Source organism: Betta splendens, chromosome 17 (assembly GCF_900634795.4).
Source record: "Betta splendens chromosome 17, fBetSpl5.4, whole genome shotgun sequence".
Taxonomy (NCBI): Eukaryota; Metazoa; Chordata; class Actinopteri; order Anabantiformes; family Osphronemidae; genus Betta; species Betta splendens.
The window spans coordinates 13250164-13275138 of NC_040897.2; the positions used below are offsets into that span (position 1 = coordinate 13250164).

The following is a 24975-nucleotide window of genomic DNA, read 5'->3' on the forward strand; positions in this document are numbered from 1 at the left end:
ATGTTACTGTGTGTGTAGGTATGTGTTTGCTTGTGTAGGAGCATGCGTATCTGAAGGGCTTGAATCCAGAAAGAGACAATAATCAACAATTTGTGGTCTTGTATTAAAAGTAAAGAAAACCCATTAGCATTTTAAGTAAAGATGACACTTTATCAGTTTTTAAAAGTTTTAAAAGTTTTTTAATTATACTTAGTATAAAATTGACCTCCAACATGAAAGCAACAGACCAAACTCTCTGAGGTGATCTATCTTTAGTGGGGCTGCAACAAATTATTACATTGTTAATACTTTTCTTTCATCTATTAGATTTAAGCAAAATTATTTGAAAAGTAAAATAAATTTGCGACAGCATTTCAATAATTCATATCACAGCAAGGTTCTTAAAACACATTTCAACTGAGAGAAATAGGTTCCTACGTAATTAGTTATATGGAACATTTACAGATCATTATTGTGAGACCGGAACCATAAATTCAGGTTATTTTATTTTTTGGATTTCAGTTGCTTTCTCCACATCCCAGCCCTCGAGTGGCAGTAACTGCATATGGTAAAAACGGCCCAGCAGTAATGACTTTCATTATAATAAGTAATTTGGCGGCTCAAATCGAGTCAGGGTTGCAGCCCTCCACCCCCCGTGTGGAAGGATTTCTCTACGTTGAACAGAAAAACTCTTATTGGCTTGTGTGCTGCTGTTGGTGTGTGTGTGTGTGTGTGTGTGTGTGTGTGTGTGTGTGTGTGTGTGTGTGTACGTGTGTGTGTGTGTCTCTCTCTCTCTCTCTCAAGACAGAGATGAGCTTAACAAACTACTACAATAAGATGAGCTTTGATGTCTGTACAATGTGTTTGTGTGTCAGTGTGACTTGGACAGCAGAGAGTGGGAGACTGTTTGTGCAGTGTGTGCTGTTATGAAGACAAAGCCATCCCTCTGCACACATGGGACTAACATAATGGGGGTAATAAGTCTGGGCAGTGCTGTCTTGTGCTCTCTTAATGGTCAGCCTTGAAATGAGCTTCACCCCTTAAGCTGATCCTCAGTCAGCCTCAGACAGCCCTCCGCTCTCACCTTGAACTTTTCTTCACCCACACCCACTCCTTTCAAAAATTAAGTTAGGTTACTCAGCAGGAGAGGCTGCATGCAATGTACCCACAGAGTTGTGGGCCTGAATCTGAATCAGAGGACTTTGACTCATTCTTCGATCGAGAACAAACAAGAAGGACGTTAAAGTAGCGTGGCTCCAATATGGAGCAGAGTGATAGCAAAGCCGCATTTACATCACATTGTTCTATTTCAGCCTTCCCCAGGTACTTGATGAGCACATACTGTAGCACCAGTATTGTGGCTGCCTTAGTCCTCTACATTACTATGTAAGGCAGTTCTGTGCCTCATAGCCAGGTCTGCTGCCAAGCCTGACATTTGGTTTAACAGCAGGTTATTTACTTGGTAATTGGGGTTTGGAGCTAAATTCAGATGTGTGTGTGCTCAGGGTGTTGTGGGACACACTTCTATGTGCGAATGTGAGCCTGTCTGCATGAGTTTATTAATGTCTAGGGGGACTGTGAGTTACCATTGCCCCTGGGAGACCTCTAGTTCCTTGAAAGCCCTTCAAGCCTTGAGGGCCTGGCTTTCCACCAGGGCCTTGGAGACCTGGATCACCCTAAACAAGAATCAATAATGTCAGCATTGGAAAGACATAAATTTCAGATTTCTAAAGGTAGTTCAAGAACATAGACAAAGAAACACCTTAAGTAATTCAATTCAACCTTCTAACATACAATAATCAAAAACAATTAACAAACGTGTACTGGTGGTGCAGTTTGTTTGTTTGTTTACAATACAAATTACACATTCTTTTACCTTTCCACCCTCTTTCCCAGCAGCTCCTGGTAGACCTTGCTCCCCAGGTGGACCAGGGGAGCCTGGATGTCCTCGTTCACCACCTGGCCCTGTCTCTCCAGTTGGTCCCTATCATGGACAACAAAGACATGTTTAACTCTTGGCTATGGGCTTGGGGTAGAAAAGGCTAAGCAAATTCTGTAGTTCCACACTCCAGTACCACTATGATTAGTCTTTTTAATATTCTGCTATACTTCAAAAACAGACAGGTGGCAGTGGGGTTGTGGATACTACCTGTGGTCCAACCACTCCTCCAGGTCCTGGAGGTCCAGTCTTTCCTTGGAAGCCCTGATGGGGAAAACATACATACAGTATTGTTGCTGTACAGTGGTAGAGTTGAGTGGTACACTACAGTATTTACTGCATTGTCTACTACAAGATACGAAGGGTTTGAAGATTAATCAGTGTTAACTCAATTAAATTATAATCACACATTGAATCATACATCGGTGACTACATGTATCATAATTGGCACACAAGTGAGCTTATTATATTTCTTGTAAAATCAGTGACCTTTAACTCAGCTGTACTGTGACATCTATATTCCATTTTCTGTTTTACTTAAAAAATGTATTTCATTGTTTCCCTTCTGCTCCATCATTTTTACCTTTTGTACAACCTATCCAAGGGGGTTGAAGTAGGACGCATGCTGTTCAGGGTCAAATGGCACCAGACATTGTAATTAGGGACAAAAAACACCCACTCACCGTCTCTCCCCTCTGTCCAGGATGACCAGGCAGCCCGTCTTTTCCTGGTGGACCCTGGAGGTGGAATGATAGCGAGTTCATAGACATTGTACGTGTGCATTAATATTTAAAAAGCGTATCTAGAATGTGTTAACATGGACTTGTTGTAGATGGTGCTAGCTTGCTGACAGTTTGACAGCAGCAACTTACATTGGGTCCTTTGGGTCCTGGGAAGCCGACAGGTCCTTGTGGTCCTTGAGGTCCCTAATATGAAAAGTAAATGAAGTGAGACGAGAAAAGAGTAGAAAAGAAACCCAGTGCGATTAAACTCAGAAATAGTTTACTCGACTATCACCACACTTAATTACACTAAGTAATATCTTACAGAAAATCAAGCGTACAAATGATAATTAGATATTATAGTAGTTAGCTGATAGAAATAATTTTGTTAGGACAAATATCTGAGTTGAAATTCAAAATCATAAAACTGTTGTGCACAAAACGTCTAGCTTAAAGAGGCAATATTAAAACTGTATCAGACACCAACCCTCTCTCCTGGAGGACCAGGAGGTCCATCATTGCCTGAGGTTCCCTGAGGAGAAACAAAAGACAGATCAGATCAGCCTTGGATAAATTGTAGAAATACAATAATACTGTAAGAACCCCCGATGTTAGGAAGAATTTATTTATTATCTAATAACTTTTGACCAATATTTAATAACAACAACAACAACGTTTGCTCATTGGCCCCTCTGTTAAACAAGCAGAGAGATCTGAAACTCGTTCCCACCTTTGCTCCTGGTTTCCCTGTTGGTCCTCTTGCGCCACGTCCACCGCGTGGACCCTGAAGAATACACAATAAAACAATCACAGAACGAAAACATGAAGTAATTTTATTAAAGTCAGTCAATGTTCAGTGCTCTCTCTGTCCATCTCTAAAAGTCCTTATTGAGTAAATAGCACCTTCAAAAGACAAGGAAATAAATCTCAAACACAACTAGACATTTTCATCTGATCACCATAAATAATGAATAAGTGAATTTCCCACCGTTGGGCCACGTTGCCCTCTAGGTCCAGCTTTGCCGGCAATTCCCTAAAAAAGACAGACAAAAGTTAAAGCAGGATGAAGCCATTCCCTACGTTTTCAGCCAGTGTAAGTGCATCCTCCTGTCTTTTCATAAGTTTGAGATGAAGTGCTCCTACAGCGGCCCTCAAGCAGCAGACAGAGACAGATGCTGAGGGAGCTCGACTCAGGTAGGAAGTACAACCACCATCGCCAAAAATAAATAATCCCATTGCTGAGGTAAGTGGTTTCGCACCGGCACTTGACAGCTTAAACTAGCCGTCCGTTCCAGCATGCAGGGCCAGGGGTGTCTGAGAGGAGAGACAGGCCTGTCTCCTCAATAACAACCTTCGCCACAGCTCTACAAGCCTCACCCTCATTTATAATACACAACTGGAGCCACTTGACCATGACGTTCACACAGCTGGATAAAGTTGTCAGTCCTACCTCAAGTGCCTGAGGTGGATTCTGAGTCCAGATTGCACCAGACAGATAGAAGTCTGTGTTTTCTTTCTGGGGTTTTATTTCAAGGTAAATGAGACTGGCCTGTAAAAGAGGCTCAGCTCCATTCACATGTTAAGGAATGGAGAACGAGGCCCTAGAATTTTATTTTACACCAGTTACACACCTCACCGGTGCCAAACACAATGTACATCACTATTTTACATTGGCTTACCCACTTACAGCCAAGTGGAGAATCTCTCAGTGACTGAGTGTGTCTTTGATAGAGAAGAAATGATTGACGTTGTAGCTCACCCTTGCGCCTTTCTCGCCGTTTGCTCCAGGGAATCCATTGAAGCCATTGGAGCCCTGTAAGCAGAGGAAACATGTCCACATGCATCACAAACGTACCAGACCAGACAGAACTTTACAAAACAAGGCAGAAGAGCAGTTTCATCATTCGCGATATGTACGTTTCCCACAGATAAATGAGCTATTTAATGCTTTGATTGAGCCCAAAGGGAAAGTCTTTATCGTGCCACGGAGAGACTTTCTGGCACACAGACAGACAAATGTGCTGCTAGTTTGTTTGGAGGCAAAACAGGAAGATAAAAAAGTCAGTGAGAGCAAATAAAGACAAAGTAAAGGGGGAATAGCAAGTCCCTGTTGATACCTATCAGCAAATTAGGCTGCGCCCTGTGATAGCGGTGATGGTGCCAGTCAAACAAATACAGGGAGGCAATAACTGGTGACGCATACAAGGAGCACCACGTAGCTTAACACAGCAGGTGCAGCACTAGGAAGCATAAACTGTGCAGCCCATGTCAACTCAAAGGCGAGCTGGTGCTGGACGAGCCTGAGTCGCCACCGAGATGAGACGGCGAAGCCCCAGTGTCGCAAATGGCATCCAAAGTTAACGGTGTGGGAACTAATAGAGAGCGATGGGCTGCAGCAGCCAAACAGCGAGCCAGTGGAGGGACGCAGGCTCAGGCTGATGGAGGGGCATAAAAGCTAGCCGCATGCCAGGACTCTGACCCTGAACCCACTCAGGAGGACAACGTGACATTATGGAACACTGATGATGATGCTTTGCATGAGAGGGAGCTTTTCCTTTGCTTCCATCCCATCCACTAAACTCTAGAAATCAAGTCCCTACAGTGACAGAGTCCTCCATATTCTGACATATTCATACAACTCCTCGTTGTTCATACTGTGGTCGTTGGTTCTCACTGTCTTCCCCACTTCGGGCTTCCTGTGCCAGTGCTCAGCTCAGGGTTTGCTGACAGCAACAGAGAGAGCAGGACACTTGCCTGTCTGGATGCCGCGAGGGCCCGCGCGCAGTATCTGACCCGTCATATCAGTGCCAAGCTGCCACTGCTGACAGCAGCAGCGAGGAACCGGCTGCAGCAGCACATCATGATAATGGCGCCGTGGCAGCACGGTCAGCGGCAGACTCCTAAATAACGCCCGCGGGAGTTTAAGGAGGAGGGACAGCTGATGACTCCAGCAGGTGAGCGTGCCACTTATGCTTCGGATGAGAGTCGTGGCGAGAGTACAGTGGGTGTCTGCTTGGGTCTGTGTTTGTGCGAGGAAAGGCCGAGTCAGCAAATCAGCAGGATTTGGAAAAGCACGTGGAGGCAGATTCAGGCACGAGTGAAGGTTGATCGGCCGGACCGTGTGAAGGCTGAAAGGCTGGGAGTCGCTGAGAGGATCACTTAAACAAACAGCAAACATACAGACGCGGGCCGTGCACACACATAATCGGAACACCTTCACCCCCTGAGGCAGCAAAGTGAGCAAAACACAGATTGTCCTTCAAATGTACACATTACTGTGTTGGCAAACAGCTTTCGCTGAACTGCCCTCGACCTGGTCAGCGCACGCCTGCGTGCAGCTGGCCGTGACCTCCGACCTCCCACCTGATTAGAGGCGTGAGCAGGAAGCCTCTCCCCGCATTTATCCGAGCCGTGCTCCTCTCACATACCTTGGGGCCTTGTCTTCCCGGATACCCAGGCAAACCAGGAACGCCGAGTTTTCCCTGAACGAAACGGAAAACAAAACCAAGATGTTGAATTCTCAGCGCTTCACCGGACACGCTGCTGGAAACTAAAGCAAAGGTCACAGAAAACCAATAAAGGCATAAATATAAAGTTTTACTTTGGGTGTGGGAAGATTGTAGCTATGTTTCTGAACATGACATCATCTGTGCAGGGGCTTTACTGCTTTTCAACCAAATGGGAATTTACTTTAGCCCATTTTAAATGATGTATGGTCATTAAGAATTACAGAATCTGATGTAACCACCCAGAGAGATTTTACAGGTTAGAAGGTTTAGTCATAGATTCTTACTTATTTAAATAGCAAGTGCAGCTCCATTGTAACCATTACTGTGAGTTTATAAAGTCATTTTAGCCCCAAATGAGTGTATTTACTCTACGTGACATCACTTTCATCCTCATCCTTTGATGTGAAGTGGCTAAATTTTGTTTTAGCTTTAATAGAAATGGTTAGCGTTTGAATAGTGCAGCACTACAGAGCAAGGCAAGATCAAAGCTCCACAGAGACGCTGGCGACATAAGCCAATTAAAATGGCACTGTTTTAATGGGAGATGGGAAATAAATCGAAGCTTCTAGATAATCAAGAGATTGAGATACAAATATAGTGAACATCTGTCCCAGACTTGTGTCTCTTTGTTTCACCTCATCAAATACAGCTGCTAAAACCACATTAGTCAGAATAGTGCAGCTGTGTACAATCCCACCACACAGACTGAACCTCTCACACTCACACACCTACAGTATTTATCTGTCTGACTGTCTATTATGGGATTTAAAATTTATACCCTGTTAAAACAACTTATTAAAGCATGCACTGCATCATGTATTTACTTTCTCTCCAGCTAATCCCAAGGGGCCAGCTTCTCCATTGGGTCCAGTCTTGCCCTTGGGGCCCTCGGGACCGTCTTCTCCTCTGGGTCCTTGCAGGCCGCCCTCACCCTAGAGACAGAGACAAATTGAAGCACAGCGATTTCCTATTTGATCCTCTCTTCTGCATTCAGTTCCTCATGCCTCTGCTTTAGAGGTGGCCATTCACCTTGTCACCTTTGAGACCCATGTCTCCTTTGAAGCCAGGAAATCCATCTTCTCCCTGAAGATGAAAGCGATAAACGAGTTATTGTTCCGAGCAGAATGTCTTTTCCACTATCCCAGAGACCAAACGAATGCAGATGATACAGAACTAACACAATTTAAATACTAATTTGAGACGGTAGTTTTCATGGCTGTGTTACAGTGGTATCTGTTCTGGTGAAACCGTCCTTTAGCACACATTAATGCTGACATCTAGTGGCGGTGCTAATTCATGAGCATTCACAGAAGCCTTTCTGAAGAAGAGTCTCAGTGTTTCTCATTATTACTCTAGCGACCTCTAGTGGCAGCTTTTGAGAAAGCAGCTCCCAATTAGTCATCAAAAATGTTTGCTGCACATTACGCTATCTTACAAAATAGTACATTTACATATAACCATATTATGGCTAAATAAATTTAACAATACTAGTTTTTGAAATCTTACATAAGAATTAGAACAAAAGCCTTTGCCAACATATTCTTTTGTTTTATGTCTTAAGACCTTCATTTAAATGAATGGAGTAATTACACTTGAAACCAGCAGTCCAAGAAAACAATGGCAGCAAATCAGTCTCCGACAAAAGGGCCCCAAAAACAGCCTCATTCCAGTTTAATGTTCCACACTCCATTACATTCTGAGGCATGAGGACGTAACTGCCAGCCTGATGGCCCTTTAAGAGATTTTCCACTTGCGCGACTCAAACGAAGCCTCATTTAGGACGGAATTACAGCTGGGATGGGTCCATTTTGAGGGGAGTGACATGTGTCATGCCCGCTGCAGTGAAAGCAGAGACTGTAGAAGCGTTTACCTTCTCTCCTTTGTCACCTTTAAGGCCCCTGATTCCCTCAGCTCCCTGTAGAAAAATAAAGCATCAAGATGAACTTCGGGGAAAATGGAAACTGACCAAAGCCGTGTGTTACTGTATCACTGAGAATGTTACTTACTTTTACACCGCGAGGCCCGGGGTAGCCGATGGATCCCATCGGACCAGGGAAACCCTAAAAGCAGTCACGTGATCAATGAAGTGAGCACGAACCTAAAGTGTGCCTCCTCCTAATCAACTTCAGCCCATCATGACCCCTCAGACACAAGAGGCACAGTTACAAAGAACTAAACTGATCGCTGACATCACCCTCTGTCAGATAACAGGAAACGTCTACTTGGGTTATGTTTTAGATTAACTGTAATTACACATACAGTATAAGCCCAAACCACGTAGTGTAACAGTAATAGTACTTACAGCTGTTCCCTTCTCGCCTGCAGGACCCTCTTTTCCTGGGTGACCCTGCAGCAGTCACAGAGTTACACTGTTATTAGCATCTTGTCTGAATTAAACAAAGAACTGGAGGAGTCTGTGTGTTACTTACAGGTGGACCATCAGCACCAGCAAGACCAGCTAGGCCTTGTTTACCTTGAGGTCCCTACAAAGACCAGCCGTGACATAAGTAAGACGATAATAGTGCAGTAGCGTTTCAGTTCTGTGATTAGGACTAAAGGCCTGTTGCTCCCAAATCTGCAGAATCACTTATGAGGTCTTGACTAAAACATTTGGATATTGGGGCAGCAGAGCTGTGCTGGGACATTTGAGTGAGGCAGGGAGGGGGGGTGAGATCCCCCTTACTTACTTTTTCACCAGGAGGCCCAATTGGACCTTGAGGACCAATAAGACCCTGAAAGACAATGAAAATGGATGCGTTGTTATTACAGTAGCCACACATAGTGGGTTTCCATAACATAACATAAAGCTATTACAAAATGGTGAAATAATATGATACATTTGAGGGAAAGGAAAACTGTTATCTTAGTACATGCACTGTATTATTTTGTAGAATATCCCAGTTTTTTATTCTGCCAACCACTGTTATTGTTGGTCGCTTTATTCAGATCAGTTCATCCAACTGTGCGAAGACTCGCCATTTTCAAAGCTCTCACGTCTCCGAGACTTCACGCCGTAAAGTATGGGGTTATTCACAGTTAAAGGAGGCTAGTTGTGTTATTTTTCCTATGGCCCACTGCCTTTGTTGGAAGGCATCAATCTGTCTCCCGCCAGGTAAAAGTAAAACAAAGTTATTTATTCAACCGGTGCCCCATCAGGACGGCTCCCTGCAACACTTTCCAGGGAATGACGCCATCGTGTCCAGTTTGTGAGGATCAGCAGGACTTCAAATCCTGTCTGGCAACGGTCATTTACCCCTGGCCACATTACGACCAGTACTGTTTAGTATTAAAGATGATTCCATACTGTAATATGTTTACTAAGCAATCACATTAATACTACAGTATGTCTCATCTTAGCAAGAAAGAAAAGTGGCAGCAGAGAAACTACATTTGACTGGTTGCTCTGTGAGTTTGGGGAAAAAATCTGCACTACAGATCAGCGGAGATTTGAGTATGATGAAACAAAAGAAAAAATGTCGGCGAGTATTTGATTTAAAAAACAGGCGACTGACTGATCATTATCGGAGTTCATAGTCCCGACTGCGCCGCGAATAAAGCAAACAGGAGAACGAAGAGCACAGATTTGATGCAGGAACGAGTGGGAGAAAGACGGAGTAATCACAGAGGGTTGAGAGAAGACAGCGACGGGAAGAAAAGGAAAGCTTACATGTGGACCAGGCAAACCCTGCTGCCCAGGAGGCCCTCCCTCTCCTTGTGGACCCTAGACACGAGAAAGAAGTAAAAAAAATAAGATTTCCAATCACTACAACCTATGAAGCTAGAAAACACAAACTAACCTATGAATGCTTTATTTTCTGGCCTTAATTAAACTAGCGATCAGTTTCCACTGAAGCCATAATGAGACTGGTTATGGAACAAGGCCAGCAAATAACAGGAAGTGTGGGCTGTGATGAGGCTCAGTGACTGTACTGCACCTTGTGAGGTGGTGTCTCCAGCTGTTACTACAAACACTGCATGCAGGACAAATGCCGCATTAATGAACGCTATGTTGCCTGACTGTGACTGTGCAAAACGCAAAACTGAGCTTAAATTAAAATGGAGTCAGAGATTTACTCATATAGTTTGCTTTTAAACGTTTCAAGAGGCTTGTGTGAGTGGCATTAGGGACGATCAACCCCACTGGGATGCTTTTAAGCCTATTGTTTTTAGCATATGTAGAGGTCACTACAGAACCTAATGGGAAACACACTGAACATCTATTGTTATGTGTCCTTTCAATAGCTGTTTGTTATTTCTCAGTGACTCAGAGACACCAGATAACATGTGGGCTTGTCCATCCGATAGCTCAGAAAAGATGGATGCGTGGTGGGACCTTGAACAGACACTTTAGCTGACTTTATCATATAATATAGAAAAAAACAAACTCTCACCATGTTTCCCTTGGGACCAGCTTGTCCATCAAGTCCAGGAAGACCCTACAGAAAACAAGCAATTACTTCTGCTGCCTCATTAATCTATGACTCAAACACTACATGTACTTACAGGCTGCCCTGGGGGACCCGCAGTCCCTCTGGGGCCCAGCAAACCTCTAGGACCCTGCAAACAAAAGTATTATGATCATGTGTTTACAAAATGATGTGATTGTTTAAAATAAAAACAGTCATGTTAACAAAAGTGTGGGATATTTCACCTATTGCACTGATGTAATTATGCGCAACACTGACCTCATGTGGTCACATGTAAAAACTGCAGTTGCAATTCAGGCAATGAAAATAAAGTTTCTTATTTCAAGATCTTAAGTCATGCACTTAAAGTCAATACACTTAGTGCATTCTTTCATCTCCTGACATTGTGTGATGAAATGCTGCGCAATGTCTACTTTAAAAGGACGCGGTTGTTTGGGGTATGACAGGGAGCAAAGCATTTCTCATGCAACTCTACGGCCCATTTGAACTGAACTAGGTATAATATGGCATTTTCTCATGGGTAATGACAGAATAACACTTTCCCCAGTCCTGTTTTCTGATCTATTATTCAGAGCCTCTGTCTTGGCAAGGTCGGGATTACAAATGCAATGGCCCTTGCAGACAGAATTGTTACATTTGCAAGTAGAGTGGAGGGCGAGGCTGTGTTTAAATAATTGTCCAAATGAACACTGGGGAAGGAATGGGGTGTGTGTGTGTGTGTGTGTGTGTGTGTGTTCGGGGGGGGGGGGGGGGGGGGGGGGGGGGGGGGTGGTCTGTCGCAGCAGGGGAAATGTGTAAATGCTAGTCGTATTGTCATCATTTTTATCTTGAGGCTTTAAATGCAACAAACCTGACTCATTGTCTTATCAGCACCAAGTATTTAATACTTACGCCCTCTCCAGCTACTCCTCTCTGTCCAACCTGGCCGTCTTCACCCTTTGTAAGATGATGATTCATTAAAAAATACATCAACATTCTAATCACAGCTTTATTTATATGGTGGTTGAGGTTGTGCTTACTCTCGGTCCATCCTCTCCAGGAGGTCCTGGAGGACCGGTAGAACCCTGTTCTCCCTGGAGAAATAAGATAAATATAATAGAAAAGTAGTAGTAGTATGAACAAGGACGGGAAGAGGCAGAGGCCACGAACTCGGTCGCTGCAACAAGCAGCAAAAGAATCTCTTAATTTTTGCCTTCTGATAAAACATGCTATTAGTCTATGAAAAGGAGAGCAACAAATATGAGGAACCAACCGTCTTTAATCCACAGTAAGCGCAGTCGCCACAACTGGCAGGGACCTATACGCTTTCCACTATTTATAGAGCTCTATAAGCACTGCCCTACGTCTTGCGTCCCTGTAATTACTCAGTATAGGATAAGGCATGAAAGCCCGTCTAGAAATACCCCTCTGTGATCTCTGTCCTCCCGTTCAGCTGTCTACGCGGGCCGTATTCCACAAACACCAAAATCAGCACTTCCCACATGCCTCCAGGCCTGGTTAGGGTGGTTCTGGACTCCAGCCCAACGCTCATTACTGGGTCAAACATTCTAATCAGGTCAGAATTCATATCTGTCAACAATGGAGGTGAGCGCTGACGCTGCTTTAAAGACAGGGCACAGACGTACTTGAAATCAGAGGGACTGTAGCTTCTTACAGTGTTTTTGGACATGTGGCATTTGCCTTTTGACCTTTCCAATTCAATCACTTTCTCGTCATACTCACTCTATGTCCCTTTTCTCCAGGAAGCCCAGGGAGGCCGTCGAACCCTCGCTCACCCTGAAACAGGATGGTTTAGAGCCGTTGGTTTTATTACCCACAACAGCAGGTGTCAATTATTCAAATCCTCCGACAGAGGTTTTACAGAAAAACTTTGTTCTGTTACCTTGGCGCCTGCCTCTCCTGGCATTCCTCGAGCTCCATCGGCTCCGTTTCGACCCTGGAGGACAAACAAATATCATATCGAGCTACATGGAAATCACTTCACAAAAGTATTCAATTATCTTGAAAGGTTGTGGAGAGTAAACACAGACATAATGCTTTGGTTTCTTTAACTAGCTTACGATTAAATAAACATGACTTAATGAATTTACACAACTCGAAGAGATGATTATTAAGTGCAGCTGACTCATTTGAAATCCGGCCATGTTTGAAACTACACAGTAACCTGCTATCCAGTACTGAAATTTTGTTAGGATTAAATATTAGAAATTTAAAGTTATTTTTCTGTTGCAACACAGTTCAGCTCTGGAGAAGGTGAATCAGGCAGAGCCACAACAAACGCCACTCTCACCCTTTTTCCTGCTTTTCCTGGAGGCCCCGTTGGACCCTGAAGACCTCTGGGGCCCTAGAGAAATGAAGCACAAATACACAACAGAACAGTTAGGAATCACTGTAGAAAGCGAGGGACAAAATCCACATCAAATCAACGTAACGGAACCCAGATTCTTTTCTCACCTGTGGCCCAGAGTCACCGCTGTCACCTTTAAGTCCAGGAGCACCAGGACTTCCCTGTGAAATTAGAAAAGACTCATCAAATAAAATGTACTGTATGAGTGTGGAGTTGTGAAAACAGACACTTGAGGGACTTGAGTGTGCTGGTGTTTCAGATGAATGGATGATGAGGCCCACGGTTCGTCTACTCACCACAGGACCAGATCTCCCGGCCATGCCTGTTGGGCCTGGAGGACCTCTCACCGCCAGCTGTGTGTCAGACAGAAAGGCCGTAAACCACCACAGAGCAGATATGTAGATACGTGATCGATAAATAATAAGGACAGCTCTAATGAGAAGCCTCCTGTTCATTCGCTGCACAGCATGAACCTGACAGCGAGCAAACTTTACTTTGTTCTTGTTCACAGTTTACCACTCTGGTCTTTGTTCCTGTTTATGGTCGACCACAGTCTGGTCCTGCCAAAAACGCTGCCTGGAATCCATTCCAGAGCAATTACTGAAGAACTGAATTTTTTAATTCAAAGGAAAGCAATCAGTGTCCTCGCTGCGTTTAAGAGCAAATCACACATTATACTTACCATATGGGCAACATAAAGGGAAAATAATGACTGCTGACGCACTGACAGACAGCATGAGACCACAAGTAGCTCAAATTTATTCACACTTTCAGTAAATTATTTTTCATTATTCATCATCATTCATATTTACACATTTACATTTTTAAGCTTCCCAGCAACATATTATGAATGTATTAATGGTTTGTGTAATGTTGAGTGAACTTAATGTCATCAGTGGGTTCACACACTGTGTTGACCGTTACTCACCCTAGCCTGAGATAAGATGGCCTGAGCCTGAGCTTCTTGGGCTGTAACCACAGGTCCTTTGTGTGCCTCACCGCCAGCACGGAACTGTCACCACAAATCACAAAGAAACGAACACAATTAAAAGCAAAATGACTTGCGCTCTTTTATAGAGTGGCATCTAACAGCCTCCCCCGATGAGCGCGTTCACATGTGCTGTGTTCTGGTAACCCTGTAAAGCTGTCACCACCTCCTTACATGAGGTGGCACACACACACACACACACACACACACACACACACACACACACACACACACACACACACACACACACACACACACACACACACACACACACACACACACACACACACACACACACACACACACACACACACACACACACACAGCGGGCGTTTTAAAGCCTTACTCACTGCTTCCACTTCACTGCCCTAGCTGACTTTTACAACATAGGTGAACCCAAGCAGCGAGTGGCTGTGATCTGCTGGTGACGCTGTATGAGGTAGATTTAGTTCACACCTCAGTGCCTCAGATGTACGGACTGTGGTACAGTACTGTATGTGGAGACGTGCCAGTTCACTGGGCATGTGGGAGCAACAGGACTTACTGGAAGCATCAGAATGGTACCTGGAGGCCCAGGGACACCGTCTGAACCAGGAATACCAGGACGCCCTGGAGGACCCTGCAAAGGCAACAGAGAACAATGGGTCAGTGTGAATGTGTAATGTAATTAGAGCAAAAGCCGCATCAAAGTGTCTGAAATGACGATCAAAGCGCCAATAATCATTTTTAACAAGCTCTGAATCCAAAATGAGCACTTTGCCTTGTTTAGCCGAGCGTAACGTTGCTAATTAGATGTGTCAAGCAACCAGTATGTGTTCGCATAAGATAACATGATTATTTTGCTGTTCCCTTATAATCCCCTTGAGAAGCGCTGTGAATTGAAACAAAATAACAATACCAATAAAACAGCAGCAGTGCAGAGACTGAAACATTTATCTGAACCCAACAAACCCCAGTCTTTATCTTTAACACTGCTTTAATGGGAAAATGCTTCGCCTCAGGCTGCATATTTGTTGCTTATTCCAAACAGATAATTGGCTAATCCTAATGAAAAGAATGTGACAGGGAGCTCAATCATGGCAAAGACAAAGCGTGTCTTTTCAATAAGCTGGCAGGAATACTGCCTGCAGGAAGAGATTGACTTTATAACAACCGCAAAAATCCACAGCTGTGGCCCTGTGGGGCTGTGATGCCCATTAGAATCCACAGAAAAGCTTATTGTTTAATGGCTAAAACATGTAGAAAAGGTTTTACTATGGGAGGCTCGCCACAGATACATCTGGACCATAGGTGGCACCGGGGAGCGATTACATTCTTACTGTAGGATTTAGGCAAACTCAGCTTGAAGCTACGAGCCGTCAGCCCTCAGCTTTAGTTTACCTCCATCCTCTTCCAGACTCGGTGCTTTCAGACGGATGCTAACGCTAACTATTTTAGCTTCAGTCATGTGGTCTAATCTGCTGTTAAGCCCAGATGTCGGTACCGTCCAGTCATTGCTGCTACAGTAAGCGGAGCGACACCTAGCGTTAATGATGGTCCTGCGTGGACGATGAAGCGATATTAAAGCAGCAAGGAGGGAGACCGTGGTAATGAAAGAACCAAGCTGACCGAATACTGAGCACAGACAGACGAGGCGCAATGGAAAACCACGAGACTACAGAAACAAGCCACTTTTAATCCGACTGTCAATCTACAGGAAGAGCGTTTCTCCTGGGAGGAAATTCACGGAGGGAGAGAGACGTTTAGACCAACGAGCCTTTTCTTGCTTTGGTCTTGGAGAACAATGAGCCATTTGTGCTGGTGAGAACTGGCATGTTTGGGAATCTTTTTGTTGTAGGTGAATAAATAGTTAACCTCCACAGACAGAAGATATGTACTAAAGGGCTGATGAAAAAGCGGGGGGAGGGCAATCATCACATCTGGGGAGTAAAAGTTGGGACTGAGCTTTGGGGAGGGGACAAGCACATGCACTGTGTCATCTAATCAATCACATAAACGAGTGGAGGTCCTCAGGGCTCGTAAAACTGGCTTTGAGAACGTTTGGGGTTCTACGACACATATTTCATAGCCCAACCCTGCCGTGCACCATCACAGCTGTTTCTGTGACTTGACTGCTCTTTGTTGGTACACTGACAGTTTATGAAAATCTCATTTCCCCGCGCCACTTCTCACTAATCCCCCCTGCTGATCCAGCAGCAGGCTACATCCAGTCGTACCATTCATGCCGTGACATTAGACATCACAGCTTTCCAATAAAGAACGTCAGAGCAGAAAAGCAGATGCACAGACATCTATAAACACTATAGCACACACTGACTCCTATACTTAGGATAAGAGGTTTAAAAAAAACACTTTCTCTGGGTGATATATGTCCTTAACCCCAATATTAAACTCTCATCCTTTTAGCACTTTAGCATTACTGACAAATGGGCTTCACAGAAACATCTGTAACAGCTGTGAAACGAAGCCACTCACCCTCTCACCAGGATCTCCTGCGGCACCTGGGGGACCCTGCAAACCTGGGGTACCGGGAAGGCCCTGAAAACATACACACACAGACATTTAGGACATTATATCCCTGCTAACCAGCGTTCCCACCACAACCACGCCATCCAGCGCTTGACAAGAACGGGCCAACAAAGACAAACAGTGAGACAAGATTTCAAAAAGACAAATGCCTCAAAATAAAACAGCCCCCGACCCCACTTTTCTCTCTCTGGAGCTCACACACACACACATACAAATACACATTTGACTGTCTCTCCCAGCTCAAGCTTCATTGGCGATCAGGGCAGACGCTCTTTCCATAAAGACATTTTTTCCCTCTTTAGCTGTTCTCCATCTGTGGAAGGCAGACAGGAGTGTGGGAGAACGTGATACTCACTGCTTGGCCAGGGGCTCCTTGGGGTCCTTCTATAAGCATCCCCTGAAAAAGGAAAACGTGGATACAGTAGCATTAGAGGGCAGCCTGCGAGTAAGTAGAATAAAAAAGACATGCGTTTGTGGCTTCTTAGGGTTCGAGACTGATGACTTTATGTACAGCCACAGGCTGTAAATGTTAATGTTTCAACTACAGTATGTGATGCTCTGGTTTAAAATGGGTGTTTGGTCACAAACTAGTGAAACTTGTGAAGTAGATACAAGTGGTTTGAGAGGCAGAAAAATAAACATGTGAGTGTATATGAGAAATGTGAGGAGTGACATCTGTACAGGAGAACAAATTAAATAAATCAGATGCTTCAGACACAATGAACAGAAGAATTGATAAGAGCTAACTGCTTATACATCAGGATTACTACTGCTTTTCTTACCGGCTCAATTACAGCTGGTTCGCCTTTCTCTCCTTTTTCTCCCAGGTAGCTTTGGCCTCCACTCACCTGCAGACACGGGACAAACCAGGTGAGAAACAGTAACAGCCAATGTTCATACGCTTACATTGGAAAATGTGAAACGAATGAGCTGCAGATGTGCTTCTTCGTACCCTGGGTGTCTTCTCTTTTATGAAGAATACAAAGAACTCCAATAAAACTGCTAAGAAGAGCTCAATAAAATGCTGACTGTTCTCCCCATGCTTAGATGGAGGTAGCTCAGACGGCTCAAAGTTGCTTTTTGTTCTTTCTGGAAAAGCAAACCTCAAGCATCGTTTTGCAAGCAGCTATAATTTATACTTTGGTCTGACTCCTATTTATTAAGCTTCTTAAACGACAGGCGATGAAAAAAGACCCTGCTGTGCACAAATGTAGAGGTCGTTACACGATACTATCCATACAATGACTTCACGTGAAAAGAATTCACAAACCACCTACAGAAGTGTGTGCAACGAGTTCAGTGTAAAGATTAAGCAGATTCTGACAGAGTCATGGAGTAGGGTTGCGGTGGCCCGAGCACTGATACAGTGGCTGGACTTACAATCAACATCCAGACTGTGTCACAAGCATCTGGATGCCGGGCTGCAAACAGACCATAATAAACACTACCTCTGCAGATCCTAAATACTGATCCATATTAGGTAAAAACAGCTGATATGACCTTGTTTGCTGTCAGAAACTCAGTGACAAGCTCAACAAACAGCAGAGGGCACGGGGGTCAAGAGGCCATGTGTGTGAGAGTGTGTGTGCTGACAGGGTCGACAGCTGCTAATGTGTGGGAGGCTTAGATAAATGAGGTGTATTTGTGTTTGGTACGTGTGCCGTGTCCCAAGCTGTAACCTGATACCAGTAGAAACAACAAACAATGAAGGCATTACACGCACCCCATCGCATAACTACCACCAACAGCTCCTCCATCTTTCCGCATTCCTGACCCCCGCTCCAGCACTTACACTGCTCTCTCTGATGTCCGTCTCTGCTGGAACCCCAGGACCAAACTCTTCCTCATACGTTACAGATGTAGGCTTGGCATCGGTGGGGCCATAGTCGCCGTAATCACCGTACTCGTACGGCTTCTCTACAAACTGCTTATTGTCGTATTCCTTTATATCATATTCCTTAAATTCGTAAACGTCTGTGTTGGGGTCGACCTTCTCCTTGGTCTCCACTGGAGTGGCAGATTTCACAGGGACTGTAGGGTCCACACCGACCTCTTCTGCTCCGGTGATGTAATCATCCACTATTTCCTCTTCGTAGGTCTGGGATCATCCCAGAGGGGGAGGACGCCATTAGGATGGTTGGAAATATAAAGGTTAGGTTAGTGCAATGAAATCATGCGAACAGCTTCAATGTTTCACATGTACTTTAGACTCACAGTCAAACCATTAGTACTGACAAAAATTCACTAGAGTTTCAGCTTAGTTGTTAAAACTTATGGATGATGACATTCAAACCTGAACATGCATAGTCTGAATCTGAAACTGTTTGGAAAGAAAGATGACCAACACTATTAAAAAAAACCCTGCATATTATGAAATCCAATGAAACAGGGTAATATTGCTGCATAATGGCGGGTTATATAGACAGCATAATCATAATTCATTAAAAGGTCAGACAGAGAGCTTTCTAAAATGACCCACGGCCAAGGTTGTTGCACTGAGGGAACTCTGCTCGTCTTGCTGAGACATTTCAATCAAGATTGCACTCAGATGCATGCGTTAGAAAGAGAATTCAATATCATGCAAATGTAGTTTTTCAACAATCTGTTCTGATGGGCTATTTTTTTTACTATACGTATAATGTCTATGGAAGAGCAAACGCTACACGGTTCGAGGAAATAATGGAGAGTACAGTATGTATAGCATACTGTAAGTACCCATGATAGCATTTAGCATATAGTCCTTGGAAGGTTTGACCTTAGGGGACTGTTAAAAGTCATCCACAGCATCAGAGTCTTCAGTAATTAGACAAGCGTTCCAACATGGGACAGCATAAAATGTTTAGTTGCTGTGGTGAACCCTCTGATCTATCATTTCAATGTAATGTCTCAAGCTGAGTTCTTCACCTCAAGGTACACAACAATGCAATCAGCAGACATTTGGCTGGCAGAATACATGGTCGCATTGTTTTGGTTTAACCCCCAAATGTTTCTCATTACGATTCTTTGTATGTGATGGTTTCGCACAAACTGCAGGAACTGCCAAATTCAGGATATGGTGGAAACATACTGTAGGGGTTGAAACCATCTGCTGATTTTTCATTAGTCACGGTTCGTTAAATGACAACGTTTTTTTTTCCTTATATCCAGACTTCTTGTCCTTATATCAGACAAAGGGTTTTTCTCACGGAAATCAAGGAGGAGATTAAGTTGTTTGGCGGTTAAAACCCAACGAGCCCTCACTAGCATCAAAGTCCATCATGAAAAATGTTTTGTTGTTGATGCTACTCTGCAGTTTCACTGTATTTCATTTTACCAGTAAACAAGTAATTTAAGAAATCTTGATGCTAACTGTTTAGTTAATGGTGCACAGACTTTTCCACAATAATAAAGAACATATCCCACATGTGCACCAATGGTTTCAGTGAATCTGAAGTAGTGTCCAGGATGTACCACTGTGATGCACAATTATGTAATATAATTCTCCAAAATTAGAAAAATTTTAACGAAGTGTGTTCAAAAGGTTACCTGGCCTTGTTCCTTGGTCTCAGTGGGCGTTTCAGGCTGGCTTTTGTCCACAGGGGTGTAGTCATACTCACCCGTGTAGTAGTCTCCACCAACATTTGTCTGAAAGAAAACAATGAAAGAGAAACATCACATATAAGAGAATATGAAGCGAATAAAGGTTGACAATAAGAAACAACAAAAAAGAGCCTTAATCAAGGTGTTTGTCAAGAATTACCTCAATCTTGGCTTGTTCAGTTGGGGGAGCATCAGTGATTAACCCTCCTTCGCTGTAGTCGTAGAACTCGCCATAGTCATAGTTAGTGTACTGTCAGAGAAAAAGGATGGAAGCAATCAGTTAATTTGTGCAATCAAGCAAATAAATCTGTGCGATGTCTCAGGGGCGTGTTGTAAATAATCACGTGGCATTTAAGAGCATGTAATTCTAAATATGTGTGTATAAACTATACTGAGTCATCCTGTTAATTCAAAAATAACTGAAAAAAAAAAATATATATATATATATATAAAAAATAATAAAGTAAAAGCAATAAATATTGTTATTCCCTTGCAGCTGGACGTAAGAGGGTTAATGCGATGCCACTGATATGTTACTATCACTCACCACAGAGGAGCCCAACATTTCACTAATGGCTGCTTTAAAACTGAAAGCTGAAGCTGGACTGACTCATTGTATACATGCTGGTATATTGTTGGGAACAGCGGGTAAAACCGCTGCTGAAAAAAAACAGTGAACATAACGTGTTTCTGAGAAATCGCTCTGCTTAATTGGTCTGTTTTCTGTTACAATGCTGCATTTTTTTTATCCAGAGCCCCAAAGATGAAACAAGACCGACAATTTAACATTTCAGGTTAGCATTAGCAACAAGATAAAATGCTAACATTTCCCCTGATCCTGGAATTATATTAGCTTAGCATAAAGAGGGAGAGAGGCTTTTATAAAAATGTATAAAACAGGGCAAAATCTGGCTCAGGTTCACTGACATTACGTTGGTATTCATCTAACTCAAACAGAAAACTCTTGGCACAACCCATATAAAATGTGATTTGGCAATTCAGCCACTTTAAGCCTTTGTCAAAAGCTTTAGATGCTCTCTCGTCTGCTTTTGCGTTTTCAGTTTCCTTAACGCTGTCAGATTAAGTTAACAGACCAGCCCTCAAACTGTAATGCTCTATCAGCTATGGGATAGATATTAGTCCCTGGACAACGGCTAAGCTCATAAAAATAATGCAAGATCCACGGCCTGCTGCGATGTTGCCTGCTAGCTTGGCCTCCGCTCAGGCCCAGAGAGAGACAGAGGTCAGAGAGAAGCTGAACCAGACAAACTCAGTAAGAGTGGAGGGGAAAATGGAGAAAAAGATGGAGCGTGAAGGAGGGTTTACAGATTTATGGCGTTGAAGTGCTTGGCCTTCAGCACGGGCTTGGATGAAAAGCATAAATGCTGAAGCGAGCTCGTGAAAGTACAAACTCTCCCCGACTCTGCGTGCATCACTTGCTCTTCCTGTTTTAACCCAGCTGCACACATGCGGGGACGACTGCTGCAGGTCAAGGAACGCCTTCAGAGGCTAAGGTCAAAGCCAAGCGTCTGTTGTGGAGAGGTCATTCCAAAATAGCTAAGGTTTAATCTGATATCAGTAAAAAAGATTCAGTTGGACTTTCGGGGGGAAAACATTCCTGCTACAACCATAGTCTATGAATAAACCAGATTTACAATGTTCTGTAATCCAAACTGCTCCCGGCTGTCTATTTAGAACTGACAAGCTCCTTGTCTTGGAGTATCTTGATGATGAAGCAATATTTTCCAGGATACGGTACCAGCTGTACAGCCAACATTGTCAAACAGAGAAGCTGCTCTGCATTTTCTTGAAGCAGGAATCTAAAGTCTACTTTTCCAGGTACAAGGAGTCTAGCTGGGGAAGGAAAGGCTTAGATTTCCCTGGGAGTCTGGGCAGAGCCTGCAGAACTCGTTAGTGATATAAATCACGGGGCCACTCCAAAGTGGGCTTAGACTTTGCGGCAGGGAAAAAGGAAAAGTTTCCAATGTGAGCTCATCAGTTTTTTAGTGAAACCCTGAAGGAAAATGTCAGCTGTCAAAAACTGTGCCTTGAACTAACACAACATTCAAATATGACTCAAAACACTGAATTCCATTAGGAGATAGGAGAGAAGATGCTATTGATGATGTTTTAGGGTCAGTTTCAGGTGGTGATTATAAACACTATACTGTACATATAGAGCAGTACAGTAAGTTTGAGGAGAAAAATCACCTTAACGTGGTTAAAGATAGATGGAAACTCAGGTCTTTGCTGCTCAGCTTTGACCCCATTTGTGATGTATTAGCTTAACTCTCGCTGTTGTTTCAATAGATTTACTCAGTCACCGTCTCTCCACATCACCATCCTCCTCTCCTTAATGTATCCTGCCCGTTCTGGCTCAGTGCACTGCACATACTGACCTCTTCCTCGGGTTCCTGGGCCTGGGGGGTGTCGTGGTGGCTGGGGGTTTCACAGTCAGGGCTGTAGTGTTCACAGTAGTCATGGGCTGCCCTGGGGTCTGCCACTATCAGCAGCTGCTGAATGTCACCCTGGAAGAGAAGCAACGATGTCAGCAGAAGAAGTAACACCACGTCTCAGTCATCAGGGGAGGTGAAGTAGCAAAGATACTGTATGAATGAACACCATGCATCACTAGAAACTCTTATCTTTTGTGCGCCCACGCACAAAATCTGCTGGAAAATCTATGATCTGGCAAACTTATGTTATGGCCATTTGTTTTATTTCAGCCCAGTTCCTGAGAAGGTTTTTCAACTTTGGGTCAAAAAAACAAAAAAAAAAAAAACTGACAACACCCAGTAGCAGCCGTTTAGTTCCAGGACTGAATGTGAGTGAAACAGATCACTTGACTGCAACTGGGGACAGAACGCAACTCATCCAAAATCTGTGACATTGGTTTATTTACTGTGAAATGCATGTTTTTCATCCCACATCAGAGACAATCCATTACTTTGCCCCATGCACATCATCCTTGACTATACACACAGGAATGTACCCGTTTTTTATTAAACTACAGCTCCTGGTGACTTGTTGTTTGGCACTTCACCAGCTCCAATCACCAGAACTTGTCTGTCAGCATGACTTCTTGTCCTCAGCTCCACCTTTCTCCAGACACCACTCACTCATTTTGTCATGATAACAAATAGAAACCAAATGTCAAGAGTCCTAGCTCCAGTTTAGCTTAGCACAGTGGTGATAATAACATGTGACAGTAAAACAACAAGGCAGATGTTGTACAGTACCAGAGGCAGGAGTCTCTTGACACTTAATTACCTACAGTTATATATGAAAAAAAGGCTTTCATGAAAGAACTATTGTACAGTCTCTCTCATGCAGCCATTTAGGTTCAGCAAGTGCCCCTACACAGCGGATGAATAAAAAAAGTCGGTACTTATCTCAAGTCGTCTGTTTTTCATGAGCTTTTGGAAAAAAGGAAATTAGATCCCTGCTGTCAACCCTAACATCAGCCAAAGGCTCTTTTCCATGATCGTTTCCGAAGGAATTTCTAAAGGAGGACCTGCAATGCCACTGATGTGGGGAATGCTATCTATACGCACCGACTGTATGGGCGCCGCCGCCGAGTGTTTTCACGGTTCATCGGGAGTAAGTAGCTACAGGGACAAACGAGCGGGGGATAGGGAACCTTGGAAAGCGAAGGCAGCCACGATCAGGGTGGCCGCTGAAAGGAAGGGCATACATCCAGACTGCATTAAGTTACAGGAGGCAACATCTGTACAAGCTTAGGCATCACATACTCTGCTCCATACTTCCATCGTATGCGACCGGTAAATCTCAGCAGGCCACTGAACACAACAAACAACCTAAATGTCACATGTCGCTGGGCTCCTGCTGAGCTTCAGCCCAGGTGCGACTGTACAGTAAGTGAGGAGCAGGAAGGTTCAGAGACGTTCTGAACCTACACTCAGAAAAACACAGGCCGCTCACACTCTGGCAATGTCTGATTCCAACCAACGCAAACGACAATGACAAACAGAAGGTCTCGAGTCAACAACGGCGCTGCAGCCACGCACGCTGCGTGTCCCTTTTATAATTCAGGACAAATTGAGCCAACGTCAAAGCCAGAAAGGAAGAGGACAGTACGAAAGACACAGACGCGCAGCCGCTGGCAGAAACACTGTCTGCTTCCTCCTCGTCTGTGTCTCTCTGTGCTCATGGATAATAACTTAACATTCTTTCTGTTGTTCGTGTTTTCGTTTAGTCTCTGCGTGTTTTCAGTTTTCAGTAAAAAGCAACAATGCCGACTTTAAAACATGAAAATATGCAGGAGTCATACAAGACCACACGCGCATAGCCCACTTTAAAAGCCCCAGACTCCGTGGATGACTTGTCCTTTTGGGTTCCCACCGTGTCTCCCTAATCTGCATCTCGGTGCCTTTGTTGATGTTGATGTCTGGCTTGTGCTCCACATCTCTCTGGCATCTGTGGAAGTTTCTCTGCAGAATTTCAGGAATGATCTACAGCAGTAACCTGGCTCTGCTGAGAGCTGGCACACACAGTGGGATAAATCAACCGTCTAGGCAAAGCTACAGTCAACCCAGTAACGGGTCTGCGTGCAATTTGTATGTGTGCGTGTGATTAATGCAGCTCCCCTCAACACGTGTTAATCTTCATTTCACATTGCAACAACAACCATTTGTTGGTGCAAGGACATCAAAGTGGAACGTGAGCGAGAGAAAAGCAGGAAGGCTGGAATAATCCTTCAGTGTTTACTTCCTCTAATTAAACTAACATTGAAGTACTGAAACTGTGCCGGTCGAGGCAGATGACACCAGCGTCCAGTCTGGTTCTGCTGGAGGTTTCTTCCATTACAGGGAGCTTTTCATCTCCACTGTTAATGCTGCTCCAGTGGGACTTGCTGGTTTTCTAAGTAATCATTGTTCTGAAAGATCTTGTATCTCACGTTGTAAAGTGCCATGAGATTACAGTACTTATTGTGAA

The 24975-nt window shown here is 43.9% G+C and overlaps 1 protein-coding gene across 5 annotated transcripts in view; it reads right to left on the bottom strand.

Annotated features, from left to right (window-relative positions):
* The window catches only part of LOC114844815 (collagen alpha-1(XI) chain-like), a 70264-nt gene that overhangs the window by 18409 nt on the left and 26880 nt on the right, over positions 1-24975 (bottom strand). For all 5 annotated transcript variants that reach the window (XM_029132450.3, XM_041068213.2, XM_041068210.2 and 2 more), the window contains 36 exons: positions 22419-22547; positions 20180-20269; positions 19966-20064; positions 18233-18538; positions 17223-17288; positions 16796-16837; positions 16387-16449; positions 14456-14530; positions 13852-13935; positions 13220-13276; positions 13031-13084; positions 12867-12920; positions 12459-12512; positions 12299-12352; positions 11596-11649; positions 11468-11512; positions 10653-10706; positions 10541-10585; positions 9817-9870; positions 8837-8881; positions 8579-8632; positions 8452-8496; positions 8156-8209; positions 8020-8064; positions 7179-7232; positions 6974-7081; positions 6069-6122; positions 4400-4453; positions 3629-3673; positions 3371-3424; positions 3128-3172; positions 2791-2844; positions 2602-2655; positions 2129-2182; positions 1856-1963; positions 1566-1655 (listed from right to left, as the gene is read on the bottom strand). In XM_029132450.3, the coding sequence (XP_028988283.1) occupies positions 1566-1655; positions 1856-1963; positions 2129-2182; positions 2602-2655; positions 2791-2844; positions 3128-3172; positions 3371-3424; positions 3629-3673; positions 4400-4453; positions 6069-6122; positions 6974-7081; positions 7179-7232; positions 8020-8064; positions 8156-8209; positions 8452-8496; positions 8579-8632; positions 8837-8881; positions 9817-9870; positions 10541-10585; positions 10653-10706; positions 11468-11512; positions 11596-11649; positions 12299-12352; positions 12459-12512; positions 12867-12920; positions 13031-13084; positions 13220-13276; positions 13852-13935; positions 14456-14530; positions 16387-16449; positions 16796-16837; positions 17223-17288; positions 18233-18538; positions 19966-20064; positions 20180-20269; positions 22419-22547 (2496 nt within the window). The remainder of the gene's footprint in view (positions 1-1565; positions 1656-1855; positions 1964-2128; positions 2183-2601; positions 2656-2790; positions 2845-3127; positions 3173-3370; positions 3425-3628; positions 3674-4399; positions 4454-6068; positions 6123-6973; positions 7082-7178; positions 7233-8019; positions 8065-8155; positions 8210-8451; positions 8497-8578; positions 8633-8836; positions 8882-9816; positions 9871-10540; positions 10586-10652; positions 10707-11467; positions 11513-11595; positions 11650-12298; positions 12353-12458; positions 12513-12866; positions 12921-13030; positions 13085-13219; positions 13277-13851; positions 13936-14455; positions 14531-16386; positions 16450-16795; positions 16838-17222; positions 17289-18232; positions 18539-19965; positions 20065-20179; positions 20270-22418; positions 22548-24975) is intronic.